Below are 13690 nucleotides of genomic sequence, written 5' to 3' on the forward strand. Positions count from 1 at the left end.
CTCACCCCAACCGGTCGAGGCAGATGGCCGCCCACCTCTGAGCCTGGTTCTGTCGGAGGTTTCTTCCAGTTAAGAGGGAATTTTTCCTTCCCTCTGTTGGAGGTAAAGTCTTGCTGTAAAGACTTTGACGTGTTGAGTGCCATGAAATAACCTCTGTTGTGATTTGGCGCTATATAAATAAAATTGAATTGAAATGAACACACAAGTATATTATCACATTACAGTGAGCCGAGTTAACTATGCGTCTGTGGATTTCTCATGTGTTCTCATGTAGACATACTGGCATTATGCCATTTGAGCTGCAAATTCACAGATTAGATCTGCCGCACACTGATGTAGTACACACAAGCTTCGAATTGGTTTAGTGTTCTGCATTGCAAGGTTACGCAGAGGGGAGGGAAGAGTAATGACTCAGTGCCTGAGTGAGTAAGCCTACACTAAGAGGTGATTGCTTTCTTCCTCTCCTCAGCACCTCCTTCTTCAATCTCTATAACTCCCCTCCGTCCTCACGCTCCTCCCATCGTCCCCTGCCTCTGCGTAACCTCATAAATCTCCATCTGCAGTACATGTACTTTGTGCGAGACGTACACATCCACTTTGGCGGCAATTGTGACCGAAGGATGGGAAGAAATTGAGAATGAGATTGGAGACACTTGGTGAAGTAATAAAAAAAAAAAAAAAAAAAAAAAGGGGGGCTCGTTTGTTCTTCCAACACCTTCTTCCTGGTTGTGTTGCTCTCGCTCCCTGAGCCGCTCCACAGACTCCGTCATCACAACACAGTGAGGCGTGATGCCTCGCTCTCTCTCGCTATCTCTCTCTCTCGCTATCACTCTCTCGCTCGCTCTCCAGCTGGTGGACACACACACACACACACACACACATATACACACACACACACACAAAACGCTCACACTGGAGCAAAGCATTCAAGATGCAGCAGCAAGATAGCATGTCCTGTGATTCCCCGTCAGGTAAATGCAAAATGAGATGTGCATTTCTTTCCTGTCATCTTTTCCTTGCATCATTATATCTTGTTTCCCTCTTTATTTCAGTGTTAAATACCGGCTTCTCTCATCCCAGTCTCTCCCTCTCTGTATCCATCGGTCCATTTTCTCCTGCTTGTTTCTTTTCCTCTTATGTGTGCTCATGTGTTGTGCGATAAGGGAGGTGATAAGCGTGATTACTGTTATTGTGGAAAACAGGAGCTGTGCCTTTTGTTTTTGTTTTGTTTTCCATATGGCACTGCTGAAGGAATCCATTGAGGTGGAGTAGCTCCTGCTACTACGACTGCCTCACTTTCAAAGCGCAGCTGTGAAAGTGCATGTGGACTAGAGAATATTGTATTCTTCTGACCTAGATATTATGACAAGGCTTGTGCTTCTTTGGCTGGAATCTGCTCAATTTCCCTCAACTCTGTGTTTAGTGTTTAATTGACACAAAGTATAAAGTGTGGTTTTGTTTCCTCTAATAGTGTAACTATGTGAATTGGATGCCGTTTTGTTTTTTGTTTTAAATGGAGATACAGGTCATATGGGAAATTTCAGAACTGTGGTAAGATCAAAATTGTGCAGCTTAGGCAGAGAGGAGTGCGTTTCCACGTGCCGTGCTTTGGCCCCGTGGAGGTTGATAGTTATCCTTGGTGATGAGGATGATCCTGCCCATGTATTGAGTTGGGAACTGGATTGTTCACACTCATCTTCCGCTGGTTATGTAATCCATCTGATTGGTACCAGTGAAAGGATAGCCCAGAGGTATCAGTTCATGTTCCAGTCAGGTTTACTTCACTGGGAGGTTAGATAATACTCTCAAATGTGTTGAGAATTACAGCGTCGGGAAGCGTCAACCTCATTAAGGCTACTCAATGTGTGCATTTCTCCAAAGTACATTAATTTGTGCAGCAAGTGAGACTTTGCACGGTGCGGGGGAAAACAAAAATAAACAAAACTGATTATTACAGTTCTTATTCACAAAACGTATTTATTAATTGTTACCCATCTTAAGCTTGTAAATATCCAGCTAATTTGGTGCGGACTTGACCGACATTTAATTCATGTATTTGTGACGCATGCTTTGGGGATGAAGTTAAATTAATAACCCGTTCTAGCTTGCTAGTTGGTCAAAAAGACAAAACAAAAATGGCACGTATGCCTTTGAATTATAAGAATGGGAATCTTTAACAAGTATAGAAACCAATAGTGCCATTTTCTCTGCCACTTGAACATGAAACACTGAGTGTTAACCCTTTACTTTCAAGCCATTTAGCATTACCCACAATAACTCAAAAGGAAAAGCCTAATGTATATTTAGCAGATAAGTACATTTATATGCATCTCAAAGTACAGTGTTACTATTTATAACTTATCTTAAGGCATTTATAAGTGCATTCCAATATATTTTCATTGATTATACATTAGCTTTATTACAAAAGACCGTGATGTTTCGCTCTGACCCTGATTCTCTCTCCATGTTCAAGATGTTTAAGATGACGTTAAGACCGAAATAGTCAATGATTATCTTCATTGTGCTCTAAAAATGGAGACTTCACATTTGGAGTTTGTTTAAATGACAAAATAATAATAATAATAATAATTTGGACTCCATGTTGTAGGCCTACCAGTGACAGCCGGAAGACAAAACATAATGTTGTTGCGGCTGCCACAGCGTTGCTCATGATTTACTGACACATCACTCCTGTTCTGACCCGGCACCTGACACCCATCACCGGCTTCATCCGAGCTCCCAGGTGAAATCGTTATCTATATATCCTTCACTTCAGCTTGATTCACATCAACCTTTGCTGCACTTCACCTATGCGAGCGCACCGACGGCAGACCGCACAGCTCCGAGGTGACTGTGGTGCAGACACACGGTGTACTTCACAGGCTTCTTAGACAGATGGCTGCTATTAGTAGTGCAATCTCAGCATGAAGAACGAAGGCATAATTTACCTTTAAGTGTGTTCTATTTGCCTACAGCGGTGACAATAGTAATTGGCAGACAGGATTACATAATGTGCGAGTGCAAGAGAGAAGTGTGAAGGTTCACCGCTAGTTAAAAAGGGAAGAAAAAAAAAGATGCAAACCATCAGGATGACGACTCGTTTAATGCGAGACAGGTAAACAACATTCACTCTCGGCCTCATCCGAAACATGCACTTCAGCTGCATGCTACTCTGGTTTCCATTTTTGAAGGCAATCCTTTTTTCCTGATTGCCTTGGCATAGTTTCTATAATAGTTTCAATGTGAAAAACTCTTCATCAAAAGAGCCAAAGTGCTCTGAAAATAACTGGCAACAAACATTTCCTGGGGGAAAAAAAGAAACAAAGCTGCATTTTCCCAGAAAAGTATAAGGAGCAGACGAGAGAGACACACACATTGTTCTGACCAAATATTAGACTGCGTGTGACAAAATTAAAAGAAACTACTCAAAAAACATCAGCACGTCCGATGAAAGCACGAAACATATTTGCTTCGATGACACTGGGAAACAAAAATGAAAAACCAAGTCCATTTCAAGAATAACCTTTTATTTATTTTTTCCAGAACTGATGCATTAAACACTACGAGTACATACACTCTGGCTTCAGCTCTTGCAGTTTGAGCTGTCTGCTAGTTCTGCTGGGAGGTATATTGTTAAATATACCCCTTATTTGGTCTTGTCAGCAGTGGTATTTGTATCCTTGATATTTTTTTCTCTTTGTGGGATGTAAAAACATGAAAGTTAAATGGCCACAGTGGTGGGAAAAAAGAAAAGAAAAAAGAAAACCTTGATGTTGTCCATATAAATTCAATTTTCACTAATTCCCTCTCAAGCTGCCACAGGGACCAACAGCTAGATGGAAAGCCTGGTCCGCCTTGAAGAGGTGCAACATTGTCCCTTAAATAACTACGCTTCCAGAGAGAAGCAGCAGAGCTATCCTGGGACAACAGAATATAAATAACTCCTCTGTACAGCACAGGACCCTGAACACAAACTTTGCATTTCATCCCCACTGAAACCTGAACTATTCTAACATGCTTTAGCCCACTAAACATCTGCATCCCACACACATATCAGCCAGGTAGCACCGAGACCAGAAGCACAACACCGCATGAACTGAGCTTATATTGGAGACGAGCAGGTGCCAGCAATTGAGCCTGATTGCCTGAAGCGAGAGGCAGCCACACGACACCTGAGTCAGAATTTCAAAAAGGGTGAGTGAATTATAATTATAAAAACATTGGAGCAATTTTGAGGGAACCGGTTGTCCATTTTAAATCCCTTTTCCTGTAGGATCAACAGTGTTTCGTACCCCAGGAAATCAAAAATCTCAGTTTTCTTATCGTGTTTGATGAAAAATATATCAATTTGATTCAGTAGCAGCAGGGGTTTAAGGTGAAAACAACAGTATGCATAATGAACAAAAAGAAAAGCCAATATATTTATGAGTGCTTTTACTTGTAACATCACCAAACTGCCTTTATCTACATTATGCATTAGAGTTATTTCAGCTTCAGAAGGCTCTGATGAGAAATGACTTTGCCCCACTAAGAAAGATGAAATGAACATTAACTTCCAGAGTTTGTATTTAAGATTTTAGATTTTACTTAAAAAAAAAAAAAAAAAAAAAAAAAAGGTTTCTTATTCTGAGTGCTGACATTCTTTCTGAAGGTATTTATTTATAGTTATAGCAGACCTCAATTTCATAGCTCATCATTATCCAAGATTGGAGATTAATCTGTACCAAGAACCAAATATGTTTGTAGTTTCTATGCTTTTGTGGCAAACTAAATTGTAGTCATTGAATAGAAAGGTCTACCATGTACGAACAGTCACAAAGCAACTCATTATTACTAAAAAATTGTCAAATACCTGTTTTGACATTTTGTTTTATATATTACCTCCTACAAATACTATTTCCAGACATGGTGTAGAGATGTTGTGTTTTTTTTTTTTTTTTACTAATGAGGTGATATGCTGAGAAAATGTTTTTGTAGGTCGATAAAGCCAAAAGAAACTAATAAAAGTAGCACAGATGGTATATTTGTTTGCATTGCGCGTACTTACCTATCCACTTAACTAACATCTTCTGCTCGAAAGGTGGATGGAACTGAGGGTTAAAATAATCCTTCATCAGATGTTTTAAATTCCATATAAAGCCGTTATTAAAGTGATCAGGCGTGTCGTCAGAGCTGATCAGGAATTTTTCGCTGTTATTTAATTTTAAGTACTTCTAGTTTCATTATTCATCTTTTTATGGCATGTCTTTTCTTAATGAATTGTATTTGGGACAAGGCTTGCAAAGGATTTTAGGCTATACTGTAAATTCAATGGAATTAGTGCTGAGGCATGGACATTTTAGGATGTTGTGCCAGAAGTTTTAGGGACAAGACTTCTGCAATACCTCCAGCTGCATCACAACCATCTGTGTCCTCCATCTTATTATCAAATTTGTGTGTCCAGTTACACAATTCAAGAGTACTTTCAGTGTTTTGGGGTTATTAACAGATCAGTGGCTGATAAATATCACCGTCCTCGCTTAACTAACTTTTAAACAGTCTGCCTCAGCTATCTCCCGAGTAAAGCAGCTCAGTCATAAAGTTCAACATTATGGCTTTTCCTTCCTGACAGAGGGGCCAGAAAAAAAGAACCAGCTACTGAGAGAGTTCAAAGTCTGGGTCAGTTTGTACGTAACAAAAACATCCTCCATTACAGTTGAGTGTTGCCCTACCTCTGCTACTCCCACTCACAAGCTCAGAGACGTGACTCAAAACTTCAAACCTGCTATAATGTCAAAGCATGAAAATGAAGGGAATCGGAGTTCAAAGTCAGAAGCATTCAAAAAATTAAATCAAAACTTTCACTTATTGACACGTTTGAGTCTGTAGTACGCGGGGTATCATCTCCTCCTGGATTACGTAGGTTTTATTATGCATTGTTTGTTGTCTTGTCTTTCTTCCGCAGCCCAATTGTTCTTCAGAGAACATAACAAACAGACATGTTGGGCCACATTTTTCATTCAAATATTTTAGTCCATAAACTGGTCCCATGAAGTAGCCAATTGTCGCTCTCTGTTTCTGTGTCTGTGAGTGAGGGACGATGAGCGAGAGCAACGAACGAGCCAATCAGCCTGACTGAAAACAGGTGTTGCCAGCTGAAACAGTAGGAGGAACCGACACACTAACAGCCACCTCTGCCATCTGTGCAATCACAGTGTGTGACTGTTTCAAATGTTCGCTAGCGCTCGTGTTAAAATCAAAAAGACAGATACAGGTGCAACATATCAAAAGGTTTTTCCCCTAATTCATTGTTACTGTTATATTGATTACTGATTCCTTGTTATTTTTCTCAAAGCAGAACTTTTTTTTATTTAACTTGCACAATGTACATAAAGTAACTTGGGTAAAGTATGTAAGATTATTTATCTAATGATACTTATTTCTATCCTAAACTCTTTTGGTACCTAAACATTTTTACCATGTGACATTTAACCTAAACCATGATCTTTTCCTAAACCTAACCATGTGGTTTTTGGCGTCTAAACCTATGGCATCGTTTGTGTATGTAGATAGTACGGACGGGAAGTCAATGGTTGATATTTCTTGATCCAATCTCTAAAGGTTCAAACTTCAAGAATGTGATCTGATCTGTATTACACAACATATGCTGTTGTAATCTATTCTTATACAAATCACAGTTGTTGATGGCTTTGAAGGTCACTTCTGATAACACTAAAACCATATTTCTTCTGGATATTTTAATATCCACAATAAAACCGAAAACAAATACAAAGCAACATCATGCTATAATAAAAAATAAAAAACTGAGTGACTGCAAGATCTGCAGTGAAGAAATCAAAGATTTTAATAAAAAGTGAGTGAGTGAGAGGTAGGTTGTACCGGTGGATTTAACGCGCTACATTTAATATCGCCCAAGTGGTGTTTTGTAATCTTGTTTTGTGAGTATGATACATGTTGATTCTTTTAAAGGTAACTGGAGAGTTGCAGCATTTCCCTCTACAGATATAGCAATATTTTATGCCATGCTATTTTATGCAGACAAATATTTTATGGGGGTGATGATAGGTCGGTACATGACATTCTGTTGTCTTTGTATCATGTTTGTTTTGTCAGTTGGTCAGTTTCCAGCATTGTATCTGCATCAGAAACAACTTCCTGTTAGCTTGTTTAGTATAGTTACAGGGATTCGTTACAACTTGAACAATTCCACATGGAGAGAAATTATCTCTGATTATGTCCTAATTTGACGGAGCTCCAATTGCAGATTATATTATAACATTACGACCAAATGCCACCACATTGCTTGGGCTTTATATTTATGGCACGTTTCAAAAGCAGGCTGGATCCGCCCACCTATTGCTCGAAACTTCAGTTTTCGTTGTGGTAATAAGCTGCGTTTAAATGGAACTCGTGAGCTCGTGGTTACAACAGGGGAAGTCGTGTGCACCGTATGCTTGGCGTTCAAGTGGTTAAGCCGTAAAAACACCGTTGCTCGGCAAAGACAATATGGATGGTGTCTAGAAGCAACAGAGGCTAACAATTTTAATTTTATAAGCTAACCGGGGGTTAGGGGGTAACGTAATGCAGGAAATGCAGAGAGACAGAGGCAAAAGATGAGGCCATTGGAAAGTTCAACATTTTCCTCAGATGTAGGCTATTATAAGTTATGAAGACAAACTCTACGTGACTAGAATTGCAATATATTAGCTTAACATCCAACAAACAAATATGCCATTTCTGTAAACGTCAGCAAACACGTCACAACTCATGATGGGTGCTGTTTATATGGACTCTTCTTGTGTACACGGTAAATACGACCTCATTCGAACCCATTAACCCATTTGAACGCGTTAAGGTTTTCTCAGCCACTATGAAGGGCAGACTAATCAGCGACCAGCAGGGTGCCGATAACTTTGAAGTCAAGCATTTGTTTCGAAATATAGTTCCAACGACGGTGGGGGTAATAAATTTACGGCGAATAACATTTCTCATATGGTGGACAACGCAGATTGTTTTTTCAAAGGTTTCAAAATTATCCCCAGGTCTGCAGCAATTAAGACGACTGAATACGATCCCCAGTGGCACGTGGTCAGACCTATAGACTCACCCAGTGAATCTGGCTCTAGTAATACCACTAATAAGCAGAGAACTACAGAGATTTTTCTTCTTTTTGCCAGCTTGCTTCTTTGTACCAGTGACTGGTTGACACAGCTCTTCTGGCCTCACGCCAGTTGGGATCTTCATACTCCTTGAGTGTATTAAATTCTCCCATCTCTTTGAGCCTGTTACTTGACAGCTATGATTCAGTGAGACCATTTAGTCCATGAGTGCAAACAAGCAGTTGTCAGAGGTAGTTGTCAACAACTAGAAATGCTGCTTGTGGAATTTCATTTCAATTCATGTTAAGAAAAGATTGCAAAACTCTTGTTTATTTTGCAAATTTTGTTACTTCTACTTAATTTTTGATTGGTGGCAGCAAACTTAAAGTCCCCAGCAAACCCCTGGCATTAATTCGCTTGCATGGCATTTCCAGAAAGCTCTGAGAGGAGGTTCAATCACCGTCTCTGCATGTGGCCTTACCTTGTGACCTTTGCAGTGCTGCTTTTGTATGAGCAGAAAAGAAGATGAAGCTTTCCATTAGCACTGCAACCAATCCGTGAGCTCTAAATCCCTCAAAGCTGCATCAGGGCATACGCCAGCAGCATGTAGACAGGCAGGATTTATAACTTCCTACTCAAATGGATGCATCTCTTCCTAAGTGCTTCTTCAGCGGTTTATGATGAGCACATACCACCTTGTTCAGTCGCCGTCACTTTCTATCTCTGAAAGTTTAAACATTGCGTTGTAGAACTGCTTGTACATGAAACACAGGCAAACATCAAACTAACCCGATTTCTGAACATAATTTTATCTCAAGTCAGAAAAATGAGGCAGATGCGGAAGTGCCTTAAGCTGCGATACGACCGAGTGCCACCAGAGGTTGGCTCTAAAAAGCCTCCATAGACTCCCATTCAACTAGTCTCATATAATTCTAAATCAATACATTTTTTCCACGAGTCATCTCGGTTTTGCCAGCTAACGTCGCTCCTTCTTATTAGTTTTCTGGGCGTCCGTCTGAAAATAATCCTGTCATTATTTAGAAAATAAGCTTTAAAAAGCTGTGTTTTTTTTGTTTTTGTTTTTTTTTGGGGGGGGGGGTTGACTGACAGGACTGTGGCACAGTCAGGTTACGGCTATTGGTGGGCGGGACGTAGTGCCACTTGGTCGAAGTCATTCCAATTAGTCAGCATATGCTGACTAATTGGAAGGTCCACGTTAATCCAATGCAGCCGAAAAGCAATGCGATTTATTTACACCCGTGTTTGGCAAGGTCTCCATGAGAAAGAGCTTTTCGATGTCTTAAGCTTGTGTAAGGTGGAACTTAATAAAAACAGGCGATGGTATCTCCAGAAAGGCCAAACTTTGTGCGGTGAGAAATCTGTCCTTAGAAACGAATCTTCACCCAATATGCCAAACTTCAAAATCAGACTCCACTAAATTTGATTCAGGTGAGCTGGTAGGCCGAAATCCATATTATGTGGGAGTCGTTGGTGCACAGACTGTTACGGGATTGCAAGTCAATAACTTCGAACAACCTAGAACATCCAGGAAAAAAGTAGTTAAATTTAAGACCTCGCTAACAGTTTTTGTCAGATTACACTCCAGCCCGAGTCTACTTGGTATTTCAACAAGCCGGCCTACGTACCGTCTCACATCTCCTGTGTTTGAGCTTCTTCCTCTCTCCCATTTTCTTTTATGTCTGACTCACTACATTGGGACTGAAACAAGAATATTTCAGAAACATGTTTGTGAGTCATCTCCACCAAACTTAAAGTATTGATCTAAAACCATTAGGGCTTTTTATATGTGTTCTATCAATAACCGGCGGGAGGGACTCTGGAGCAGCTGCTGAAAAGTGAGGTTTATTGTTGCATTGCCAAGCACGGCTATTGATGCAGGGGGAATAAAATGCTAATATTGTGCAGTGATTGATCCTCTCAGTGAGCCGTTACTATGTGAAACACAGGAAGGAGCAGCAAACCATGGCTAGGAGTAGATGCAAATACGATGTGGCCAAACTCGTCATCTGAGTTTAATTAGAGCATCTAGCTTTATCTGATTGGAGCGCTCCTTATCTATTACACACAGGGTGAAACACACTCATCCATGACACTGTGATTTCAAACATCAAAGCACACACACACACACACACACACACACACACACACACACACACACACACACACACACACACAATGAATACTTGATCTATTGCCTCGTTACCCTGCTGTTCATTTGAGCTTCAGGAAAACATGCTCGATTACGTAACTGCCTCACAATCGAAGGTAACATAAACACAAAGAAAGCAGACTTAAAAGAGAATTCACTCGTGGTGTCGGGATGTAATCGATGTGCACAAAGAGACTCATGCAGTTGAGGGAGGGAGAGTGTAACCCAGGTTATGTTTTTTCGACCTCACAGACAGACTCTCGGTAGATGCAACAATTTAGCAATGTTTCCGAGATGCCTCAAATGTCAGCGGATGCTATCATGTGATGATGTTGCCCAGATGTCTCACATACAGACTATCAGTAGATGGTCCAATTTATGGACGTTCCGTAAACGCTTTATGTGTAGACTGACGACAGACACTGCAATTTACCGATGTTTCCTAAATGTTTCAGATGTAGACTATCAGTAGACGCCACAACTTACAGATGTTTCCTAAACGCCTCAGGTCTCGACGCTGCAATTGACCAATGTTTGCTAAATACCGGACGTGTTCATCATCAGTAGATGCTACAATTTACCAATGTTTCCTAAACACCTCACATGCAGATTATTAGTAGATGGTCCAATTTCCCGAATTCCCTAAACGCTTTTGCTGTCGATAAACACTAACATTTATCGATGTTTCCTAAATACCTCAGATGTAGACTATAGGTAGACGCTACAATTTATCAAAGTTTCAAAGTATTTTTTTAGGTTATGGTTACAATTTGATTTCTAAACACCTCAGATGTGGATGCTACAATTTACCAATGTTTGCTAAACAACTGACATGTCGACTATCAGTAGACGCTACAATTTTTAAGAGTTTCCTAAACACTTCGCATGCAGCCTATTGGTAGGCTGCACACAGGGAAGCCTCTCGTCCCCTCTGTGACTTCAATGCAAGCAACTCAGGCGGGTGTGTGGCCAAAAATGATCTAAAGCGAGGATGCTTTCAAAACAATGCCGTGAAGTTCATGCAGTTGCGATAAGAGAAAGCTAAATCAAATTAACACGTGGCGTGACCAACCCTCTTCTTTAAAAACAGCAGCAATTCCCCTCAGTACATTTGTGTACAGTTGTTCCAGCTTCCTGGCAAACAAGTCTCAGTTCTTTGTATTTAGGCCATCTCAGTTGCTTCTGTTTTGATGATGTTGATATCGGTGCTCTGCGGGGGCCCACGCCATCTGTTACAGGACTCCATGGTCTTATCACTGAAGACAGTTGTTTATGGCTCTGGCTGTGGATTTGGGGCTGTTGTCATGCCGATGAATAAATTTCTGGACAGATCACATGCCTCCCTGGTGGTATTGTGATGGATAACAAGCTGTCTGTAATTCTCAGCATTGAGGAGGGCACCAAACTGTAGCGACAGTCCCAACTCCTTTTGCAAAAAAATGCATCTCAAACCTGCAGGGAAGGTTCCGAAATGCTTCACTTTGTTTGCCTGCAGACACCCATCCGTGTTGCACTCTCCAGCTTGTTTCAGGGAACAAATGGTCTTCTGTTAGAGCCAGATTTTTCAAGCTAATCCGACCACAACATTTTCTACATCCCTGTTCTCGTGTTTTCATGCAAAGATGAGGCACTTGGCTTGTTACCACAGTGTGAGAGTCACATTGTCTTTTTGGCTCCAAGTTCTTACATAAAAAACACTTCTTTGGGTCACCCTCAAAATCGTGTTGCTGTTTAGTGGTGCCTGTTTTGGATTTAGTCTTGCACTGAGCTGTATGTCTGAAAAGTTGTTATTTTGACAGTTTCTTTCTATTTTGTCTATTTTGTGGATGATCTGAATACCCTAAAACTTTGTCATACATTAACTTAAAGTGTCAGCGATATGAAATGTCCGAAATAAAAAGCCTATACTATACCTTATGTGTGGTATCAAAGATTAAAATACCCCAAACAGTTAAGCATCTCTTTCCAATTGTGGTTCTTTAACATGAATTATTTTCTCATTCCAGCACCACATACAATATAGTGAACAGTTTTAACACTACAAACATCTTTGACATTTACATGCAGCTGTCGTTAACCGTGAGTTTCACTTAGGCTCCAGAAAGCATTTCTTAGGTTAAACATTTTCATGATAAACTAACTTCTTCTAACTTGTATGTGATTCTCAGCTGCTGCTGCTGATGCAAAAAAGAAGTTTCTGTTGAAGGGCTAAATAGTAGCAAATCATAAGGGGATTGTACTAATGCCATTTGTTGTGCAAAGAGTAGATACTCAAATTTGACAACCTTACAAAGGCCTGAGAAGCAAGAAATGTGGGCATTTGTTTCCAGAAAGGCTATCAGAATAAGCATCAGCCTAATTATCTCTTAATTAGTTAATTAAAATTCGACTTTGTGGAGTTTTCTTGCCTTATAGAGCCTTGAAGCTGGGAGTGTGTTGCTGTGAGGACGGCAGTATCATATTGAGTGACTGAATATGTACCTGCCATAAGGCTGATCAATAAATCAGCAAGGCCATGAAATAAATCCATATAATTTATATCGCATCAGTGAGCAGTCCTTGGGTGTGTCTGTAACTCAGTCAGACCTGATTGAAAAAGGTGGTGCACGGCTAAACTCGCCTTGTTTTTAATGGCATTGCCAGTGATATGTATGCGGGGGGGGGGGGGGGGGGTTTGTCCTCGACTCTATTGAAGTAGACAGCTGTGTTTGTGGAGAGATTTACACCACGAGAGTGACTCGTTTGAGCTCCGTGTTCCCTGTTGCTTTATCGAAGGAAATGAAGCTCCATCCGTCAAAAGACATCCTTCATTTCTGTCTTTCTTGCCCGTCCGTCCCCTCGTCTACCTCTTTCCTCTCATAATTCTAAAGCTCGCAAAGCTGATTATGAATTGCATAATTTAATCATCGCCGGGATTACAAACCTGTCTCCAAAGACGCCCTGCGAAATGGAAAAACTGTGTGTGCTTGACCTGCTGCTGTCCACTGCGTGACTGTAAGCTGATCACACGGGTGCCGTACGCAGGTGCTGCATCCGTGCGTATGTTTGTGCATTAATGTGTCGGTGCGCTCGCGGCCGCGCCATTAAAGAGTCTATCAGGGCACGAAGAGAGAGAATGATCAAAGAGACACAACCAGCAAAGTTGTGACGAGCCTTAAGTTGACCGAACGTGTGCGTTTCAACACAGTCATGCGACGAATCTACAGGAGCTCTTAATGAGCTCTTAATTGCACAACATTGTAAAGGAGCTTAAAATAAATGACAAAAACATGTCAGTGCATCAAGACCTCTGAATAATGCATCTCAGCGCCTTAAATATTCCCTGTGTGACTCACCATGACTGAAGAGTGTCTGAAAGACACAGCTTTATGTTTATGTTTTTCCAGCTTTAGATTTCCAAGAACAGAGTTAAAAAAAAACA

At 40.6% G+C, this 13690-nt stretch overlaps 1 protein-coding gene across 2 annotated transcripts in view; it reads left to right on the forward strand.

Annotated features, from left to right (window-relative positions):
* The first annotated feature begins 880 nt into the window (after positions 1-880).
* Positions 881-13690, forward strand: part of dab2ipb (DAB2 interacting protein b) — a 162040-nt gene continuing 149230 nt past the window's right edge. For both annotated transcript variants that reach the window (XM_069700800.1, XM_069700801.1), the window contains exon 1: positions 881-971. In XM_069700800.1, coding sequence (XP_069556901.1) covers positions 932-971 — 40 coding nt within the window. In that variant the 5' untranslated portion in view covers positions 881-931. The remainder of the gene's footprint in view (positions 972-13690) is intronic.

Source organism: Brachyistius frenatus, unplaced genomic scaffold, assembly GCF_029030835.1.
Source record: "Brachyistius frenatus isolate BFR_SWC_R1_liver_20210118 unplaced genomic scaffold, ASM2903083v1 Contig_35, whole genome shotgun sequence".
Lineage (NCBI taxonomy): Eukaryota > Metazoa > Chordata > Actinopteri > Embiotocidae > Brachyistius > Brachyistius frenatus.